This window comes from Haemaphysalis longicornis, unplaced genomic scaffold (genome assembly GCF_048455015.1).
Source record: "Haemaphysalis longicornis isolate Haplotype H1 unplaced genomic scaffold, Haemaphysalis longicornis Haplotype H1 scaffold_1, whole genome shotgun sequence".
Classification (NCBI taxonomy): Eukaryota; Metazoa; Arthropoda; class Arachnida; order Ixodida; family Ixodidae; genus Haemaphysalis; species Haemaphysalis longicornis.
The window spans coordinates 289,434,137-289,455,578 of record NW_027526203.1 but is presented as its reverse complement, the minus strand read 5'-3'; the positions used below and the strand labels follow the sequence as shown (position 1 = coordinate 289,455,578).

Genomic DNA, 21,442 nt, shown 5'->3' with positions numbered 1-21,442 from the left:
TCACCGCTCGCAATTGGCTATAACTCAGTGCGCAGAATCATTTACATAGTGTCCGATAGATGGCATTCGGCCCTCATGCACCACCATCATCAGAGCACACAACCCTTGTGGTACAGTAATCATGGCGGCAAATTCAGGATGCGATCTTCATGCAAGAAAAAAAAAAATTGATAACAAAAGGTGGGGGTGCGATCATTATGCAAGTACATCAATATGTGAGCTAGTATGGTACCTTCTTCACTGTGTTTCTTAAAAACCCTTGGACAAGCTCAACCAATCCAGTTTAGTCATTCAAAATTTGTGCCGTCACAATTCATAGTGCAAGAAAGTGTGTGAGGTGACAATACCTGTTTTCATGCTTATGACATTTTCTGCATTTAATAAGCAACCGCTGCTGCCACGAGTGACATACCTGTATTCACAGCACTGTAATCTATCGTTGAAATCAACTGGTTTCTACACTTTAGAGTCCCTTTCAGTAAGCAGTTCAGAAACCTTTTATTTGGGGCCCTACACTTTGCCTATCGGTGGAGTTGTGCTTGCGCGGCACTATTATATCTCTTTTGCCAGCCTAATCTCGTTAAAGGTCAGATTCCGCAGCACCCAAAAGGGGAACGCTGAAGGTAATAAACAACAGGTACTGCAGCGCTTTACGACCTGATGATAGTCACCCACGGGATATCTGTGTGGTTTGTGTACAGTGTAAAATGCACCTTTCAGCTACATTTTTTTTCATCATAAAAGGGTGATGAGTTCATTCTGGAGAAGAAAAATAAAAAAGTTAAAAAGAAAGATTATGACCAATATTTTTATATGAACATATTTTAATTCACTCGGATGGAGCGCGGACTACACCCGCAAACATTGATTCATCAGTTTTACAACTTTGGTACATGCCAAGTAAACCACATATAAAAAAAAAAAAAAGTAAGCAGACGGCATGGCTGATGATGGGAGCGAAAATTGTATACTTTCGGTTTCAGTGCGCAAGACATGGAGCCATTGCTTGCAGCCCACGCATGAGCCTAAGACAAAAATAAACTTGCGCTGATTCTTTTAAAGTCCACCAAACAATACCTCCAAAAATTTATTTTTGTTCATATTTGCTTTGATATCAAAAACCACAATTCGCATGTCTAATAGGTACCACTATTGGCACCAGCACATTATAATGCCAAAAGCATAAAAATGGGTCCAACTGCCCACACATTTTCTTGCACTACGACTTGTGACGTCACAAACGGTGCGATTTGAAAGGTCAACTGGTCGAGCTTGTTTGAATGTTTTCTGAAAGGACTAGGTTTGGGAAAATAACAGTGAGGTATCCATCTGCAAGTGTAAAATAGATGTGTCTAATAACTTAATAATCGTTAACAGATTCAAAAGTTGCCTTTTTCTTTTTTTTCCCTCCCAACCTCATTGTAACAATAAGATCGTGTTGTGAATTCCGTATTGTTATAAGTGCGTTTTAATGTAGGCTATTTTTATTAAAAGATACAGCCAAGATAGCTGGGGAAAGAAAATTAAAAGGAACTCTAAGCTGCCAAGACGCAATTTGTTGAGAAAAAAACAATGAACAAACACGACCACATTAGGGCCAAATCGCCAATTCAAGTGCAGTCAAAACATTTATGAGAGTGAATGTGTGAGCTGCCGCTGCTTCTTACTACCAGCCAGATGTACAATAGCCAGCAGCAAAAGTGTGAGATGACCAAACCAGCTGTCAGCTTTATCGCTCGACATGCAGCAGTTCTGACACCTTCTGCTTGATGGCATGCACCACCACGCACGCTAGGCTTGCTCCGTGATTTATGTTTTCCTTTACTCTTAAAAAAGAAATAAAATGAAGGAAAATAAAAGAAGAAAACACAACTTTAACTATTTATTCTTAAACAAATCAAGCCTTGTTCGTCAAGGAACAGCTGCTAAAGATCAATGAAAAATGTGATCTTTCAGCTAAAACAAGAAGTGATACAGCCTTTAATGTCTATTTACGGCTTCAAAGGCACACAAAAGACAATGCACCACTTACATGAAGGAGAAGGGCAGCAGCTAGGAATGACAGGCCCTGACAATAGCCAACTTCTGGGTCCTGGACTGCATATGCCTGCAGCGAAAAACACAAAAGCAAGAAATTCAGCTGGGCTTGCACAACGTGTTAATTATTCACCACCTTCCTGTCAGTGCAAAGGAGACAGGTTCCACTGCCACGACAAGGGAAAAAATCCCTATTACAGGGTTCTAGCCATTTCCTTTCTTAGGGCTCTTGGCCAAGACATGGAAGCAAGACAGTACCTGAAGTGCCACTTTTGAAATCTGAAATGGTTAGTGGTGAGCATTATCACAATTCAAATTCTAATGATTTTTGCTCTGTGGTTGCATTCATGATTAATTGTATACATAATAGTTTAGTTGGGAGTGATGCTTGGGCCACGGAGCAAGAATATATAGGAGGAGAAATGGCCCATTGCCACTGGCTCAGGCGAGCGACCAGATAATGTCACAATGAAAACCAACAAGGACTATGAAGCTTTGTAGCTGCGACGGCAAAGGAGAGTGTAGCAGCATCTGATGGATGAAATGATAGCGGCCCCAATTCATTCCGGGGCTGTGCAGTGAAATGCAGATTGTGGCCGGGCCACACAGTTTCTTTTCGCACAACAGCTCGGCCAAGCACTTGTGAAGCTATCTGGTCGCCCAAGGAAGTGCCATTTCCCCTCCTGTCTTGTTCTCGTTCTGTGGCTTGGGCATACCGTCCTATGGGAGGTGATAAGCTCATATTTCTGTAAAAACCCTTGTATCTAAGAAAACGAAAAAGCAATGCTTATAATGAAGTGTGTACCAATATTAATTAACAAGCCAAAGCAGCAGTTGACATCCTGGCAATGCTGAGACCAGGAGCACTGTGCATTTATAAACCTTGGTGTGATGTGATTGAGAAGCGAGTCAACGTTAACATTGTTTTCCCATTTGCTTAGTGTACTATTAATTTAAGAACTAAAATTATATTGTCACTTTTTTTTATTGAAAATACCCATCACATGTCCTTGTTTTTTTCGATTCATCTAAACAAGGTGATGATGATGATGATGATTGCTATTGGTTTCTCCTTTGAAGCGGGGTGATGACATGTCATCTTACCAAAAAGGACTAATATAACCATGTTTTACACTCTTGGTTTAATACTAGCGCTGCTTAGGGCAGGCACTGAAGCTTATTAGGCACGAAATACTTTTTTCTCCCTGTTACAGGTGGTAACTGTCCTAGGCAATATTCCCCTCTCTGCTTTTCGTCCACCAGCATTCTAATCTTCTTTTCGTCCCCTCGATAGCCTTGAAGTTAACTTCCCCTGTGATACCCTTAAATCCTAGGGCTTCTGGAAGCCCAATATTCCCTTCATGTAGATTTGGATGGATGCCCTCACATCCTAACACTATGTGCCGCATAGTTTGTTTCTTTTCCGCAGACCACGCATACCCCATCATTTTGTGAATACTTCCCCACAAAACTCTTAGTTCGCAGGCAACCTGCTCTAGCCTCAAAAAGCAAAGCAATGCCCTGGGAATTATCGTAGAAATTTTCCTTTCGGATGTTCAATTTCTCAGCCCTGTACAGCTCTAACGACGTTTTAGCTTCCATTTTTTCCCTCCATTTATTCGTTTCAATCTGCCTTGCCTCTTTTTTGGTTACCTTGGCTGTTTTGGATTCTCCACTGTTCTTTCCGTATTTCATCGTTAGCCTTCTAGTCTTTCTTAACCACTGCGTGTCCACGCTTTTCAAGTATAGGTACCTAAAAACCTTAGCTGCCCACCTTCGTTGATCCATTGCCCTCAACCTCATCTCAAAGCATATTTTACTCTGAGCTTCTCAAACTTCAAATGAAGCCCAGCACATATCTCCCTGAACTGCTTCGTTAGTTGTTTTCCCATGCGCGCCTAAGACCAAACGTCCTACCATTCTCTGGTTCACTTCAAGGCCTGATAGAACGTCTGATTTTAAGCAGAGTACAGCATTCGCAAATGTGAGATCCACATTCCTCTCACTACTTCATATTTGTTATACCCCCACAGAGCTCTATGCTTCATTATAGCTGCGTTTCGCTTTCCCTTAACCTTAAGTTGCTCCTCGTGAGTTCTTAAGTAGTTATCCCCTTCGTTTATCCACATATTTCCTTCACTCTAGGTAATTCGCCTTGCTGGATAGACACTACGTCAGTGGTAGCATCATTGAAAACCATTATTCCTGATTTTTCTGCACTGAAATTTAAACCGAGGTCGGTGGCTTCCTGGCCGCTAATATTTATTAGCCGCTGCATATCTGCAAGGAAGGTCAGTGAAGGTCACTGACCTGCAAGGAAGGTCAGAGTTTATCAACTTTTTTTTCAAGCGAAAACAGTGGGCTTACTGGTGGGAGGATGGGGGGCAGGATTGCCCCCCCTCCCTAAAGAAAAAAAAAAGGAAAGAAAAAAAGAAAAGTGCTGCATGGCAAGTCGCACCTACTGAGCTCATTACTTGCTGTAGGTGCTAGCTAAATAGAATCTCCCTTCTTGCTTGGGCCTGTGTCGCTGGCACGGCAGCATCTAACCTTTGGAATGGCAAGCGCACTCGCGATAAGATAAAATAGAGAGGGTCTGCCTAAACAGTAAAACTTTTATTTTTTGCTTCTGAAAATAAGCGGGAAGATTGCAACGACCGCTAGTGACGACACATGCATCATGGCGTAGTGGGCTGTGCGGTGAAGCTGCATTTAGGGACTAAGTTTGCACATTGCCCCCATCCTAAGTTCACCCCCAAGTCCTGTGAAACCGCGCCGCCACTTGGGGACGGGGAAGTTGTGACAAGTGAATCAGAGTGTTAGGCCATTAGGGAGTCCCCTGGAACATACCACATTGTGAATTACAGCTGAATGAACGAGTCTATGTGCTCCCTGCGCGAAGTGACTGGTGATGATGGATGGTGATGATGGTAATGGCGGCAGTGCCCTTTGAAACGGGCTGTCGCTGCTCAACGCGCAACAAAGCATCATCTCACTGTTGCTGAACATTTTGCGGCACCTTTTTGGGAGTAGTTTCAGTACAATACTGCTTTTTGGAGCAGGATGGTGTAAGAGAAGTGGATTGGTGCAGCGTGGCGCAAATGGCGCAGCACTTCCCCCCCTTGCTGGAACGATGGGTAGCTTGAAAATCTGTTGTTTACAGCACTTTGTACAATTTGTACAAAGTACAAAATGTACTCGCTTAGCAAGACTATGTCGTCAGCACTAACATTTCTTTGTACATTTTGTACAAAGTACTACTTTGCTTCAAATTTAACATACTTGTCAGGTTTGACTGTACTTCTTTTCCTGCAGTTGTATTTTCTGACGATAACTAGCCCTTTTCCCTGTGTGACTGTTGCCCCAAGTTGTGGTCACCAAGATCTTTTTGATACTCAAGTTTCATTTGATACCACACTTACACACACATGGTTGTGCATACACTTAACTAATCCTGTAGGTTGTACTAATACAAAGCAATAAATTTGGCTATGCTTACCAACCTGTTTACATCACCACTAACGAAATGATTTGCATATGTAACTATTACCATTAACTTGTCGTAATTATCCCACAAAATGCTCAATGCCTGGGCTTAGATGGGCTCTAGGCTTAACTTATCCCCTTCTTTGCGCATATACACCCTTTTCCATAAGCAGCCGGGAAAGGAGCGAAATACTCGGAAACCAGTTCTCTTGGCGGCCCGCGCGCCTTCCGCTTCCGGCAGACCAGCGTTGCCTGGGCACACTGGGCTGTTAACATTTCTCAGCGCGGTGTGCTCCGCAAGAGTGTTTCTCACTGTGTGCTTAGTTTTTGCAGAACTTTTAACTGTTTTAGCCTATGCTGCGATGCCGTTCAAGGCGCAAACATCGCTTGGTCAACACTGTGTGGAGGTGGGTTAGCGAACAACCAGAGAAAGCGAGAAAAAGTTGCTGACAGCACATATCTGCACGACACTGCGTGGCGAAAATACAGTGCGGTTGCGACATGTTTTGCTGCATTGCTTCCCAGCAGACACCGAATTGAGACATTGGTGGACGCCGTTGATAGACCGCACAGACTTTGTACTAACGACCAGCTCTAGGGTCTGTTTGGTGCACTTCTTGGACAGCAAGCAGACGTAGCGAAATCCATTTATCACAGGCAAAGCTGCAACAGGGGCGACAAAACGAAACCTCCTTAAATGTTAGAAGAAACTTTATCCTTTACAATACAGCTGAACCTCGTTATAAGAGACACTGATGTAAGAGACAAATGGGTATAAGAGACACTATTGACCCACATGGTTGGCTGCCCTATCTTTCCCATTATAACGACCTCTTTTATAACAGACATCGGATGTAGAAGATTGGTTATAAGGGACAAGTCATCCTTGAACTTTAATCAATAATCTCGCTTGTAACAGACATTTTAACTTCAGACGCACTGCCACCAGTCACTAATTGCAGTTGCTTCCATCCTGGAAGCACAGGTGAATGACAGACGCCTGCAGTCACTATTTATTATAACTTCAGCAAACACACAGTGGTTCAGTCAGCTATGAAATGACAATGAGAAGCCCTGCCAATGGAAATGCAACATACAGAAGTGGTTGAAGCTTACTGCCATCTATTGGATGGAGTGCGATCGCACATGCGGGTTCTCCCACTCGCATAGCTCCCAATTAAGAAGCATCGCAAATGTTGAGTCCTGCAAGCATAATAAATAGCCTGAGCCCACAGCGGAAGAAGCTGTGCGCTCTGCCTATTATTCATCAGGCTTGTGAACTCAACATGTACGATTCATCTTCCACAAACGAAGAAAGAAAAAAAAGCTTGCAGAATCGGTTGTAAAATACAGTGTAAATACAGTCATGAAGCAAACAAGACTCGGAACTGTTTCATAAATTCTGGGGGCCGAACATAAATTAGAATGGATCTTTTGCAACATGCTGTAGCGTTCTTTTGAGCTTATTTTAGTCATATGGTGCCCACATTGAACTAGGGTCTGATTATTAAGTGAAAACATGGTACCCTGCTTATAAGAGACATCTCGTATAAGAGACAGAAACTGCTCCCCGGTACGTGTCTCTTATAAAGGGGTTCAACTGTATAACATTATAATCACTTCTGGTTCCTTGTAATCAATTTAAAATAATGTATATTGTTCGGTCATTATAGCCAATGGCATTCCTCTTTTGATTCAGTCTAACCTTTAAAATTACGGTGTTTCGTTTACTTTTGTTCAGGCGAACGAATTACACTGCCAAACGATATGAAAGGATACCTTTCTCCATCGTACACTGCTGGTTGATAGCAGGATAAGCAGGCAGCACAATGTAGAAACGCAGCTCAAGATATGCCATTGCTTCACTTGGAAAATAGCTCAACCTGTACACAATGCGATCAAAGGAAAATTTTCTCATCCTTTTGCGTTGTCATGGAATATAAAGTACTACAATTACAAAAGAGCCACTGCTGATTGCGTAAAGCATTAATGGTACAAGCAGAGGGCCCACAAAGATGGGCTCCGAGTGACAGGGCGCATACGGTGCGCAGAGTTAGGCCAATCATGATTGCAACCTTCGAATAGTAATTTGACTGGTTGTGCGGTAATGTTATTTTTCTGCCCAGTTAATTCACACTCGTCAGTAACCGTCATAAGTCTAGCTCAGAAAGATTATATTGTATTGCAATGTCAACAGCGTGGTAATCGCCTTGTCGAAAGTCCATCGCGAGCGCAGATCACCGTGACCCCACGCTGTGCGCGCTCCGCATTCTACTTCTGCGCTTCCGTAGACATGACTAATTGGCGAACATAACAAGCATGGTGGCATTTAAAATACGTATGTACTCCCCGATATCGATTTTTATGTCGGTCGGCATCCTACCGGTAGCATTTAGATCGCGGAACAGCGGAGCGCCACCGGCACCACCAACACTGCTAACCATTGCACCACCATTGCAAACGAAGGGGTCGGCATCTTCCACTCTAGCAGCAAATTATGACATAAAATCCATCCGCAGGTGGTGAAAACAAAACAAAACACACACACACAAGCACTGCAACCACTAACTCAATGCCAAACCACTACGGTTCACTGGGTAACGCAGGGACACCGAATAGACGCACGGTAAGAACGGAGCACTTAACAGCCCAGCATGGTGTTTTCGGCGTTCGCTTCATAGACGGCGCTAGCGTCTGGCCAGAAAAAGCAAATGGCGGCGCTCACCTCTAGAAAAAGAAAATGGTGCATAGCTGATTACATATCCTCACCACTTAAAACTGCTGCTCCTAAACAAGTCAGTTCACTACGAGGGTGAGCTGCAAATGGTGCAATGTAATTACTTTTACTGTCAACAGCATATCGTCACACTCAGCAGATTCATAATTATTGCATTCACTGTTCAAGTTCAATGACTAAAATGGTACCAATGGTGCAAGCAAAAAGAACGCCTTCATGATGATGCCATGGCATGTTTGTCTGCTCGCTACTTTTTTTTTTTAATTTTTGTCACTTTTCAGCACTGGAGCTCCCTCTCCCATGGCAGAAATGCTGGAAGATTTGAAGAAAGGCTTGCATTTAACCTGATATTGGGAGTCACCAGGTCTGGCACAAGTGCTTATAACTGCTGGTCCTTGACCATACTAAATGTTGGAACTTGTGTTTCCCTTGCAATATTTTCTCGTTGCATGCTCCGTACTAAGCCTGCACAATCTTACATCTTATGTACACAAATGTACAAACTTTTTGCATGATAATGTTCAGAATCCTTAAGGGGCCATGCAGACAAAATACAAGTTTGTTTTATTCAAAAGAGTTAGTATTTTATAGTGCCCTCAGTGCTTTTCCGGCAGCAAACGATGCTTTATTCACTGAGAAATATAAATGATTTAAGTCTAAATTTTAATTCTCCCGCTAAATCGTGTTTTCGTGACTTTGACAGTGACTTATCCACAGCAGGGCCTTAAAACTAAAGATAGCCTGCTGATTAGGGCTGCTACCATCTCACAAATGGTCGTTCGGTTATCTTGCTTATCGCCCACTTTCATAGATGGCAGTGCAATACCGCTGAAGTGCCAGTGTTCATACTTTGCTTCTGGCCGGACTTGTTTTTATTAGGGTTGATACTAGGACTGGGCATGGAATAAAAAGAATGCACCCTAAATTTAAGTGCAAATAGCTCATTCTGCAAGCTTATAAGCCCTGCCTAATTCGCATTTGCTTTTGCTGGCCTCAGCAAATTGCACGGCTGAGCATATGACATCATAGGTTCTGTTGCGGGAAATGAGCTAGTGGGTCACATGGCCATTCCCTTTATTCCTAATGATGTAGCTTATTTGGGCGAATTTTACGTTAAAATGGTGTCAGTATGATTCTAACAAGGCAATCTTCCGAATGAATCAAACTTGTGTTTTGTCTGCGTGGCTCCTTTAATATAAGCAATAATGGGAAACATCTGACAATACAAGTGAATTTATGAGCCATACCACTTATGGAGTGGGTAAGACAGCAGTAGACATAGATATGGTGAGTGCCTTTTTCTGCGGCTTTGGAAGAGGCTTTTATCCTCCTACGCCCTTCGGAACCAAGGCCGATTCCAATGTGACCATTAGTTCATAGATGCCCACTAAGTGTCCCCCGTCATTACCAACTGCCCACTAGGTCCACTGCAGGACGAAGGCCTCTCCCTTCAACCTCCAACCACTACTGTCCCGCACCACTGGAGTCCATTTTTTGCCTCTAAAATTCCTTATTTCGTCCCTCCATCGAGTAATTTGACCTGCCTCTTGGTATTCACTCTGTCACCATGGTGGTCCAAAGGTTGTCATTTCGCCTAACTACGTGGCCTGCCCAAATCTATTTCTTTTTCTTTATTTGAACCATGATATCTTCTACTCTAGTTTGTTCTCTGATCCAGGTAGGTCGTATCCTGTCCCTAAGTGTTACTCCTAACATTATTCGTTCCATGGCCCGTTGAGCCAACCTAAGTTTGCTTTCCAGTTGTTTAGTAAGGCGCGAAGTTTCTGCTCCATATGTCATCACCGGCAGTATGCACTGGCTGTATATTTTTCTTTTTAGCGAAAGAGGTAGCTTACTTTTCATTATTTGGGAGTGCTTGCCGAGCGCTCCCCAACCCATACCTATTCTGCGCTGGATTTCTCTCTTTGTTATTTCTTCTAGTGTTTCATTTCCTAAGCTTAAGAGGACGTTTTTGGCTTGCTTCTTCCTGATAACTTTAGATTTATCCATATCTATTTTTAGCCCCATGGCCTTGCTTTCTGAAATTAGTCCCTGAAACATTTTTCGCAGGTGTTCTGCAGACTTGCTTAGCATGTCGTCTGCAAACCTCTAATGGCCCAAGTATTCTCCATTTATCCGCACTCCTCTGTTTTCCCAGTCAAGCTTCATGAATACCACTTCCAGGCAAGCAGTGTACAGTTTTGGTGAGATGGTTGTACGCTTTCACGGATCAGGAATTTGTCGTTTGGCTTGTGAAGGATTATCCTGCCCGTACAACCTTTATCCCTTCCTGCTCTAGTGTCCAGGACATTACCCAAAATTCCTATAGCACGTCGAGAACAAAACCAAAACAGATAGTTTTCTGGAAAATAGTTCTTCAAGGATGCCTCTTGTGAGACATGTCACTATTACTGGTTTTTTTAGAGCTGAGGGCAAATAAAAAGGAAGGCATTGCAGTGAAGACCTTACTGACGTCAGGGTGACCCGAAGGACTGAAATCCTAGTTTGATGAAATGGCTGTAAATCTCAAAATACTTGCCCTACCAGCTTTGTTTTTTGTATGCGGGATCATGCTTTTCAAAATTTACGAAAACAAGCCAAAACAATTTTTTTTCTGGAAATCAAAACTTTAATTACCTGATGACCTAATTAGCTATTATGCCTGTAAATGGCTAATTACTTGAAGCACAAGCTCATTTTTTTGTTTGTAGGCTCACTGCGTCAAACAGTTTGGGGAAAGGAAAAAAAGTTTTTTCTTCAAAATAAAAAATCCTGCGTTGAAAGGGTTATATATGTCATCGAGGAGTCTTATGCGGTCTCCTCTATCCCCTGGTCTTTCAATGCTTCCAGCACTGCTATGGTGCTCAATGAATCAAATGCTTTTTTGTAGTCTATAAATGCCATGCAGAGGGGTTAATTATACTCTGCAGATTTTTCTATCACTTGAGTGACGACATGCGTGTGATCCATTGTCAAGTATCCTTTCCTAAACCCAGCCAGCTGTCTGGGTTGTTGAAAATTCAGGATGTCACCTGTGTGGCTAACTATAACTTTGGTAAACAGCTTGTAAACAGCTGAGAGTAGGCTGATCAGTCTGTAGTTTTTAAGGTCTTTGGTGTCTCCCTTCTTGTGAATCAGAATTACGTTAGCGTTTTTCCAGGCTATGGGCACTTTTATAGTCTGAAAATTCTGAAAATAGTGCAGCAAGCTTTTAGTGCACAAAAAGATTTTAATGCCGCAAGAAAACAGTGCACAAAGTGTATTGTATCTAAAACACAAGCTTCAAAAGTAAAGTAGCAAATATTTCAGTCAAATTTCTAAGAAAGATAAAAATGCATCTTCCTTCTTGAAACCAGAACTGGATGGTTTCTCAAGCACAGAAAATAACTTCACAACTCTACAAACCTTAGGTATTTTCTGCCAGTTCTGTTTTAGATTAGACTGCCTTGATAGAATGGTACCATGGCATCACGGATGTGGGCGAGGCTTACAAAGGCAGGGTGATGATGCCCCAGGCAGTGAGCCTGGGCAAATTTTTGCAGCCACCATGATGAATAATTTCAAATGATGCTGAAATTTCTTCAGTGCAGAGCCTGAAACGTGATGGGATTGAAGCAAGGCTTGGTTGGCACTAGGTGATGGTGTGATGCCCTCGTACCTCAGCATAACTGGGTGCCACTCCCTCACACTCACACAGAAAAATATACTTTTCCTCCCACACTCACTCACACTCACCAGCAGCCCTCACCACTCGCACTCACACTCACTATGTGCCCTCCACCACTAGCCCCCACTCGCGCTCATGCTCCCCACTCACCGTCACCACTCGCACTCACTCGCGCTCGTGCTCACCACTCGTCATCTCCACTCGCACGCAAGTGTGTGCAGCAGACCCTCCATGAGTCATGAGACCGAACAGTATCAGTGCATTTACGGTGTCAGAAGGCCATCCAAATCATATTCTGACGACATATTTCCGAAGCTAAAAGCAATCCCACCATTAACAACCATCACAGCGAGTGGCTCCTGCGACGAACAGCCAACAGCGAGTAAAAGCGCAATAGTGGCACTCACCACGGTAATCCCTGCAAATGGCGCGAGTGGCGCGAGTGCACTCCCAGGTGGTGAGCGGGGCTCACGGCGAGTGGTCAGCAGGGATCCCCGACAGCTGCTCTTGCACTTGCGAGTGGTGAGTGGAGCTCGGCGCGAGTGGTGAGCGACACAGAGTTTCATACTAATATATACTAGAGGGAAATCTGTCGCTGCAGTCGCGGGCCACCGTAGGCGGCGCCATTGCTGCTAGTGACGTTCCTCGCCTACTTGGCTTAGCTAGCCATACAGCTTCTTTTTTGTCTCTAAGCCAAAATCAATGAAAAAGGGTGACATTTTTTTCTTGTTCATCGTACTTGAAGCTTCTAAACAACTGCTGACAAATTAATCTTTTTGGAGGTTCAATTTTATAATAACAAACAAATTTCCTGAACCATCTACTGTAATATTGGTCCTTTTTTGCAGCCAGAGCCAACTTTTCAGCCTGTTCATTAGCCATGCCAAGGACAAGTGGAACGTGCCTGCCGGGTACATGATGGAACGCTCGCTGAAGCGCGGCTCGCCTAGACAGTAGCGCCAGATTTCCCTCTAGTATATATTAGTATGAAACTCTATGGCGAGTGAGGCTCACTGCGCAAGGGGCTCGCACTCACACTCGCCAGTCCACAACGATGGCGAGGCTCCCTCCCCGTTCCCTCACGAGTGGCGAGTAGGGAGTGCGTGAGTGCACTCGTGAGTGAGCCTGCCGGCCTATGGTCCCACTAAGCGGCCCCGAAAGGGAAGATCTCTCTTGTGAAGTCCAAAGGACCCACCTTGCAGATCTTGTAGAGGGCGTCCTGTCCGGCGGCTTCCCGGAAGAACTCGTGCGCGGGGAAGGTTCGGTGCAGGTCTCGCTGGATGACCCCCTCACAGGGGCAGTCGCGCGCCAGCAGCAGCCGGTAGGCCTGGGCCGCATGCGGGTCCTGGGCGGCGCCGGCCAGCAGCTGCCAGACCTCCCCGCGCAGGGCCTCGGGCACACCGGCCGCCCGCACCAGAGGGCCCAGGGCCTTGGGGGGCCCCGCCTCGAGGCCCGCCTGCCGCCACCGGCTCAGCACCTGCGCCCAGCCCTCCAGCTCGCCCGCAGAGCAGTCCTTGCTCACCTCGCCCGTGCCGCTCGGCAGCGGCTCGTCCAGGTCTGCAGCGAAGCACAGGGGGCGGGGGGCGGGGGTGAAAGGGGGGACGTGGCGCTGCTGATGCGCTTCCTCGAGGAGGACGCACCCGAGTCGACGTCCCCCGCCGTCGAGTCGGGCGAGGGCTCCTGGCCGGGACTGTGCTGGTCCAGGGCGAGGGAGAGGGCCGCCTTGCGCCGAATCTGGCTGCCACTGTTCACGCCCACCACCTCCCAGCGGTGGCCCTGGCTGGCCTCCTCAGGCTCCACCTGCCACACAGGCCAAAGGACGACACCCCTCAGCCCCACTATCCCCACCACCCCCAACCTCCACTGCCATGCCCGCAAGGTCTCGCCTCTTGAAAGGCATACAACATTCAAGCCTAAATTTGAGCTTCAGCATTGCAAAGAAACATCTGGCCTGGCCGTAAGCGGCATGCAGTCAATGGAGATGCCAGTTATTCTACTAAGGGACACGTACCTTTTGTGCTTTTGGCGTATGACAGCCACCAATCAAAAAAAAAAAAGCACAGAGTTTTAGTCAGCTACTTAACCTTACTCAAAACACCTTTAAGAACTGTGAATTTGCCCTCCAAAACGGGATTTAAAGATTAGTCAGCCAAAGAGAATACTGCAACTGTAACAACCTTCTTTACGTTGTACCATAACTTCAGCAGCAGCTGGTTTTTTCAAGATGTTAGCTCTCATTTTAAAAAAAAATTCCTGCCATTTCATTACATTGCAATGTCTTTCAATACGCCCCATGGCATGTACAGTCGGTAAAACGCTTGTCTATAACAGCGATTTCGACTTCAACCCGCTACATCCGAAAACTGCCGAAACATACTCATTCCAAACATGTCGGAGGGAAAAGCGAAGGGCTACGACTTCAGAATTCCGCAGTAGTTTTATTCAAATCTCGCTCCGGCGGGGCAGGATAGGGCTGAGAGTAGGAAAGCTGTGTTATAGACAAGCCGTTTACCGGCTGTACTGCCTACATGACTGTATGCAGAGACAAAAAGCATATTTTGTTTACATTCTTCAATTTGGTCTGGAATTTTCTTGACAGCTGCCAATTTTTGGGTTTGCTCTATCAAGTTCATATAACCTATCCTCGTTACTAGCTTGTTGACCTTGCTATACTCAATTTGTGAATGCATTAAGGTTGGGAAAGTTTCTACTCCACAAATTGGTCATTCAAATGTTTAATGAAAGTTTCTTAACTTGTAAGATCACCTACTCCAAGAACAAGTTATTTAAAACCTATTAACATTTTCTCGATTTGACACCAGAAATTATAAGTGGAATTTGAGGTGCCCAACTTATCTAAGGTTATTGAAATTTCATCATAAATGAAAGCACCAAAGCTAAAATACACCTAGTACCTGAAATATGTATAGTATTTTTCTGCTTTTTTGCTCGCACATGTAAAGAAATGAAAGTAAATGAAATGAACACTCAAATGAGAAATTAAGACCAATTTAGGAATTAATATGCTGAACTAACATGTGCGCTTTAAAATAAATTCAGAGATTCACATGCTGAATTAACACCTGAAGGTACATTGTGACGGGGACCTACGGATTCATTTCAGCACCCGGTGTTTTTTAAAAATCACTAAATATAGCTTAGATCAGCGCTACTATCTTTTTATTTCATTAGAAATGCAGCTGTCAGAGCCTAAAACCAAACCAGTAGAGTGCTGAAGAATCCTCAGTCACCAGGCCACAACGAAACTTTGCATTAAAGGTTAAACTGCTGATAAAAATTATCTACTGTCGCTAATTCTTTGTTGCAAATCCTTGGAACTCTAAACTTCCAGATCTGACATAAAATACCCTTTGCTTCCCTATTAACAACACTTAAAATATTTCATTTCGTCAAAAAGTCTGCATAAAAGAATTTCACCCGTTTCATGATTTTCATGAAGGAAAACAATTCCACTCTGAAAAGCTGATTTTATAGAAAGAGCATTGGCATATAAGTTACATTTGTTAGTTCATACATACAAGTTGCAAGTGCTATGGTCCAATACAAATAATCCGAATTGCACAAGACTTTACAAAAAAAGAGACAAGTTTCAAGAAAGCCCTACCCTGATAAAAACAGCTATAAATCATTAAAGCCTACACCAAACCAAGGCTTAGCAGAGGGAACAGTTACGGACAACTAAATAGGTATAAAAAATATAATTTTCAAATTAGCTTTAATGTGGTTGAAAATCTTGGCAAGCACATATTAACGCACCACGAAGTTAAGAAACTTTCCTCACAGTAGCACAATTAAGGATTTTAATCCACACACTTACAAAAAATATCAACTGCAATGAGCCGGGTTCCTATGCAATCATGCAGAATTCTATTGCTGGTCTGTTAGCGCACACAAACCCAAAGCTGTATTCGAGAAACTAAAACTGCATTCGAGACATCACAGGTTGAATTACAGTTTATAGATTTAACTTGCATAAACGTTTTTTGGATCCACTAGCAACACAACAGTGTAAGAAATTTTGGGAATATTGTTCAATTTTCCCCATGGTACTGCTTATGGCATTAATAAAAAAAAAATTACTCAAACAACAACTCAAAATTGGGTAAACAGTGAGATCAGCTTCTTTACCTCTCTCAAACGCAGGAAGAACTCTTCTTGGAAAGGCTTGCGTCCAAAGTACCAGAACTTCTCTGCCTGAGGAAAGATCTTGGCCTTTGTCTCGAAGACAAAGCGAACAGGTTCCCGCACACCGGTCACCACCAAGTCCACAGCCACAGTCAGGTACACTTTGGTATCTGCCAACACGAGCAGCAGCACGGAAGCACACCGTGAGCACAAGGGGCAGAAGGCGCCAGCAAATTTTGCGACTGTCGTGATCTTTTGCGCGAGAAATGAGCACTTTAGACGGAGAGGAGGCAGCCAGATTGCTGCTTATATATCGCTTAAACACAATGCACCTCTACCTCGTGTAGTTTCTGTGTTGAGTAGTTCGAAAGCTGGCTCTTGGGGGTTCCATCGGCCAGTAATTTGGTAAGCCGTTGGTTCTGTTCCTACAGTAGACTTTGCCATGGACACCTGGTCGATCACAGAGAGAAAAGAGGGAATATCTTGTAGCAAGGCACACATGATGGAGATTGCTTCAATGCCCAACAAGAAACAGAAAAAGCGCAAGGATATTATGAAGATAAATACTATTTTCATAATTTTGAGCCTTGAGAGTCTACTTTTTAGGTAACTAGAAAAATAATGGCAAGCAGTATGAAGCTGAAGGCTGTAAAAAAGGTAAAAATATTCACAGCTGACGACGAAAACAACCACTCGTAGTGAAAATAGCCGAAATTAAAGTGAACAGAATGGTACGAACAAAAACTAGCCTGAAAGTAACGACAATACTCACCATGCCTATGAGTTGCATATCACTATGCTTCACATGTCGTCCAGGACAAACAAGCATGCCAAAGCACCTGCCGTGAAATGTGGCAAGTTGCATCATTAGCAACAACGTAGTCGAAGAAAACCGAACCCCTGACTCACAGACATCACACTGTTTTGAAACTGCCCCTTGTTGCTGAAGATTTGTTTCTTCTCTCGTGTTCGTTCTAAAATTATGACAATACGTACTTCGACTGCCGGAACTCATCATAAGGCTTATTATAAAGAATTACTGCAAAGTAGAAATAACTCTTAATTGGCAGGACACAAAGTGAAGGAAGTACAGCCACAGTGCTGATTTACAACACATTTATTTTTTGACATGTTGGCTTGAATGTGCCCCCGATGTAAAAAATATAACTAAGAAAACAAAGCAGAGGTGTGACAACTGAGTCATCATCTCTCGTCCCCTTATGTTTGTGGTGCAAAGCAATGCCAGCACTGTGCACAACTTTCCTCATTTTCTGTCTTGTCAAGTCAGTTTTGTTCCTAGGCTATTTCATTGTCACCTCGCACCAACTTGCCCAGGCCTCAACCCTGTCAAGCTATAAGGAAATTGCATATATGTATGAACAGCGCAAGAAGATGGGCCAACAGACACGCACGGAACAAATGTACGTCACTGTTATGCTTCTCTCAACACACCCACACCTCCTCCTCATGGTATCATCCCCCATTTGTGCCAGCCAACAAAAGGACCTCGACACACCCAAGGTTGAGAGCCACTGGTCGCAATTATGGGTGCAAGAAAAACAAAAACCGTTTAAAATTTTTTTTTTGAATTTTTGAAACAGTTTTTGCTCAAAAGCATACACACAGAACTGGTCACAGATATTTACTGCACAATTCTTTTGCACAATAGACATTGCATTGCTCAACGAAAAAGTTTGAAGTGCTGGCAAACAGCATCACACCTTGCATGGCAGACTTGAAAGCCTACGATAAATTTCCAGCCAACGTAGATGGCAACATGCCAAGACAGAAAGCACAGAAATGCAAGGAGTTCTCAAAGGACGCACCTTTCAATGCCAAGCTCCCGAGTGGCAGTCGTCTGCTGAATCGTCACTTGGATCATTTTCTCTGTGTTGGAGCGGAACTTGAAACAGTCCTTGTCTCGGGCACATGCCGAGAAGTTGCCCTAGTCGCAAATGAGCAGCGTAGAAAACACCAGTTGGAGTGAAAACCGGCGCAATTTTTAGAAATTTGTAAATCCTTTGTTCACAACTGCTGTATGCCTTCACAACACATGTGTTTGTAATGTGTCTAATCTAACTTTACCAGCCCCATTCCCACTGGGAAACTGTGGCAACCCCTTAACCAAGCCTTCCATGCGGCTTACCCTTTGGTCTTCCTCTCGCACATCTAGGGAGGCTTCAAAAGTGTGCACTTGTTCATTGTTGGGCACACCAGTGCCAACGGTGCCAAGTGGAGGAGTCCCCCCATGGCTGCCCAGCGGCTGTCGCGGCTGCCGACGAAAGGCCCCAGCGAAACTCTGCAGAACCCTGCGGCAAAGGAAGAACAGCCTCTGCAAGGGTCAGTGCAAGGACCCTGCTGCTGCTTCGCGGCAGCTCTGCAAACGACTGCACAACAAAAGTGGCCTAGACCAATTAACGTGCTTCGGGTGGTTTGCACGACTGCAGTAACTTCAGCCAGAATAAGTTTTAGATGTTACTTGCTTAAAGGGACACTGAAGGCACAATACAAGTTGCTTTAGATCGATAGATTAGCTCACCAAGAACACAAATATACCACCATTATGCATAGCCTTCCTAAGATTAGGTAGGAAATAGCGAAAACGTGAAGACTTACACCGGAAGTAGTCAAAACTTAAACCGGAAGTGGTTAAAATTGCATGACAAATATTTTAACAATACACTATCGCAAGTTTATAAAAACTTAACTGGATGTTGTTTTTTTTTGCAGTGCCATGTTTCAATGTCGAAGAACAAAAAGAAAGCTGAAAACAATATGATGCGAGCCCATTCGATAGATCGCGTGGTGGTTCCAAACGCCAAAAAATTTGTTTTGGTTTTGATGCAATATCTGGTGCAATACTCGGACGGATACAGTAAAAGCTCATTACAAGAGACACTCAATGGACTTCGGAATCATGTCTCTGGTAACCAAGGTCTCTTGCATGCAATGTTGCTAACATGGCGAACATAGGAAAACCAACCAAACCATTTTCATTCAAATGTCTCTTATAACCAAGTGTGTCTAGTAACAGTGTCTCGTGTAACGAGGTTTTACTGTAATTGTGTGACCCTTGTACAGCACTGTGTACATAGCCACTTCTATTATCACCCCCTGCATGCTTTCACTGTGTAAAAAAAAAAAAAAAAAAAAAAAACACGGAAACACTTATTTTTGCTAAAGTCGGTACTTTCAGGTGTGCGGGAACGTCTGGCATACGCAACGTCTGTCCTGGCTGCCGCCGGGCAGCACTACTCGTCTATGCTGGCAGCAGCGCCACTATGCGAGGCAGAGTGCGGGGGCCCCGCACAAGCGGTTGGTTCGACGGTAACATTCACGCAGCCTAAAAAGGATAACATACTTTTCTTCAGCAAAGCAACAATACTGACCATGGGTCCCGTGAAGAAACATTTTGCTTAGTGGTTTGGAGCAGCAAAGGACGCGGCAGTTCGAGAAAGCACGACTGATGTGGCGAAACCACTTGGTACGTGGCAGCGTTGTATTCAGTTGCTTCTATAGGCTCCGGACAGCGCCCAGAGGGCGACACGGAGCCCGCGACACCCACCGCCCTCTTCGGCAGTATGCCCAACACTGGGTCGGTCCCCGCAAGCCGGTACGCTGCTGGCTCGGGGGCGCTCTTCTTTTTGCAGCGCGGATTAAGCATATTAGTCGCCCCTTTTGGGCTTGAAGCGAAGTAAGAGATTGTAAAGTAATCCTGCCACATAGTGCATGTGAATGGAGAAGGATTTATTCGGTTGAACTCGCGTATGAGAAGGCATATAAAGGCCGCATAGCCGTGATGCCCAGAAGAGAAACGCTTGTACAGCCTGCCTGCAGGGCAAACCTTTCTCAACATCAGCATGTGACGCTTCAAAAAAAAAACGTAATTTATATTGTTCACTCCACAAAAGAGGAGGCTTTGCCTGCAAATATATCAGACGTTGCGCGATGTTTCCGCGCGGGGTATTCCATCCGTGTTAGTGCACTTGCATGCGACTGCAGAACTACTAACTGGACCACACGGGAGTTACATATAGGTCTTTGATCCGAATGTGATGCTCCATACATGTAACACTATGAAATTCACGTTTGTTGGGGTATAGCGAAAGTGCGGACGTTAATAAGTGCCCGCTTCGCCGAGAAACTTTTGGGCTTCCAGTTGTAGCCCAGTACGTTAGTTGCATATATGTAAACACGCCCCCAAAACAGGATCTCATCACGAGAAGGCTATCACAAGAAATTCCTTTGGGCAGGGATGGGATGGGGGAGGGGTAAGCAGAACATCTAATAGGCTTATTGGAATAAACTACGGAATATTCATATTCGGGCTTTTTTTTTCTCTCCACGCCAACGGGTTCGGCAGGAGACCTCCGTTAGGAACGAATAGTAGCGCTTTTGTTACCGTCAACACTTTTGCAACAAAAGTCACGGGAGAAAAAATTTAGTTCCCTGAGTACACCCCTCACTGGTCCGGAGTGACCGCAATCACAACGGACGGGGAAATAAAGTTTGTCCTCCTCCTCCTCCCCGAACGCGAAATTTTTTTTCCTGTGTACATATTGTTCCAACTTTGATTGCGGCATGTCTTAGCTCTATTTTTCTTTGCTTTTCAGTGGCTTAGACAACAATTTCATTGTTTCTTTTGCAAGAAGAGGCGGTGATTTTATGCTATCCAAATGCTCGCGAAACATGTGGGAACATTAACGCCTATAAGTGTCCGCGCCCCATATGTGGTTATATGTTGATTGATTGATTGTAGGGTTTAACGCGCCGACGCAACGCAGGCGATGAGGCGCGCCGTAGTGGAGGGCTCCGGATTAATTTTGACCACCAGGGGATCTTTATCGTGCGCCGAAATCTCGTACACACGGGCGTTTTTGCTTTTCGCCTCCATCAGAAAAGCGGCCGCCGCGGCCGGGAATCGAACCCGCGACCTCGTGCTCAGCAGCGATGTGGTTATATGTATTTAATTCGCCGGTATAAGCACGTGGAATATTAGATGAAGCAGAGTAGAACCGCTGGGTGCTAAAGCTACAATGCTATAATTGTGCTTGGGGGCCCTCTTTGTTACCAAATTCAGAGCGCAATTATGTGTATTGACCGCATGCTAACCAGCCTACTAACAAGCTGATCGTACACCACGGCAGCATGTAATCTGCTCGCTTAATGTGGGCCTTTCAAGATTCAGTAACCACGCTCGGTATCTGCGGAAAAAAAAAAAACAGAGAACAACAATCCGCGGGAGAATGGGGAGCCTTGAACACATGCTTCCCAGTTGTGCTAGCCTACGGCTCGGCAGCGAGGCGACAGCATTTTATCAGTGCCCCGTTTTATTTGGAGGCTTCCCCCGACTACATAACATTTTACATGAC

General features: G+C 44.5%; 1 protein-coding gene across 1 annotated transcript in view; it reads right to left on the bottom strand.

Moving 5' to 3' along the window:
• Positions 1 to 21,442, bottom strand: part of LOC144147734 (rab GTPase-activating protein 1-like) — a 74,769-nt gene that overhangs the window by 35,137 nt on the left and 18,190 nt on the right. The window contains exons 6-13 of the mRNA XM_077679581.1: positions 18,217 to 18,379; positions 17,897 to 18,015; positions 16,843 to 16,909; positions 16,409 to 16,520; positions 16,074 to 16,240; positions 13,565 to 13,724; positions 13,120 to 13,481; positions 2,033 to 2,107 (exon numbers count right to left, since the gene is read on the bottom strand). Coding sequence (XP_077535707.1) covers positions 2,033 to 2,107; positions 13,120 to 13,481; positions 13,565 to 13,724; positions 16,074 to 16,240; positions 16,409 to 16,520; positions 16,843 to 16,909; positions 17,897 to 18,015; positions 18,217 to 18,379 — 1,225 coding nt within the window. The remainder of the gene's footprint in view (positions 1 to 2,032; positions 2,108 to 13,119; positions 13,482 to 13,564; positions 13,725 to 16,073; positions 16,241 to 16,408; positions 16,521 to 16,842; positions 16,910 to 17,896; positions 18,016 to 18,216; positions 18,380 to 21,442) is intronic.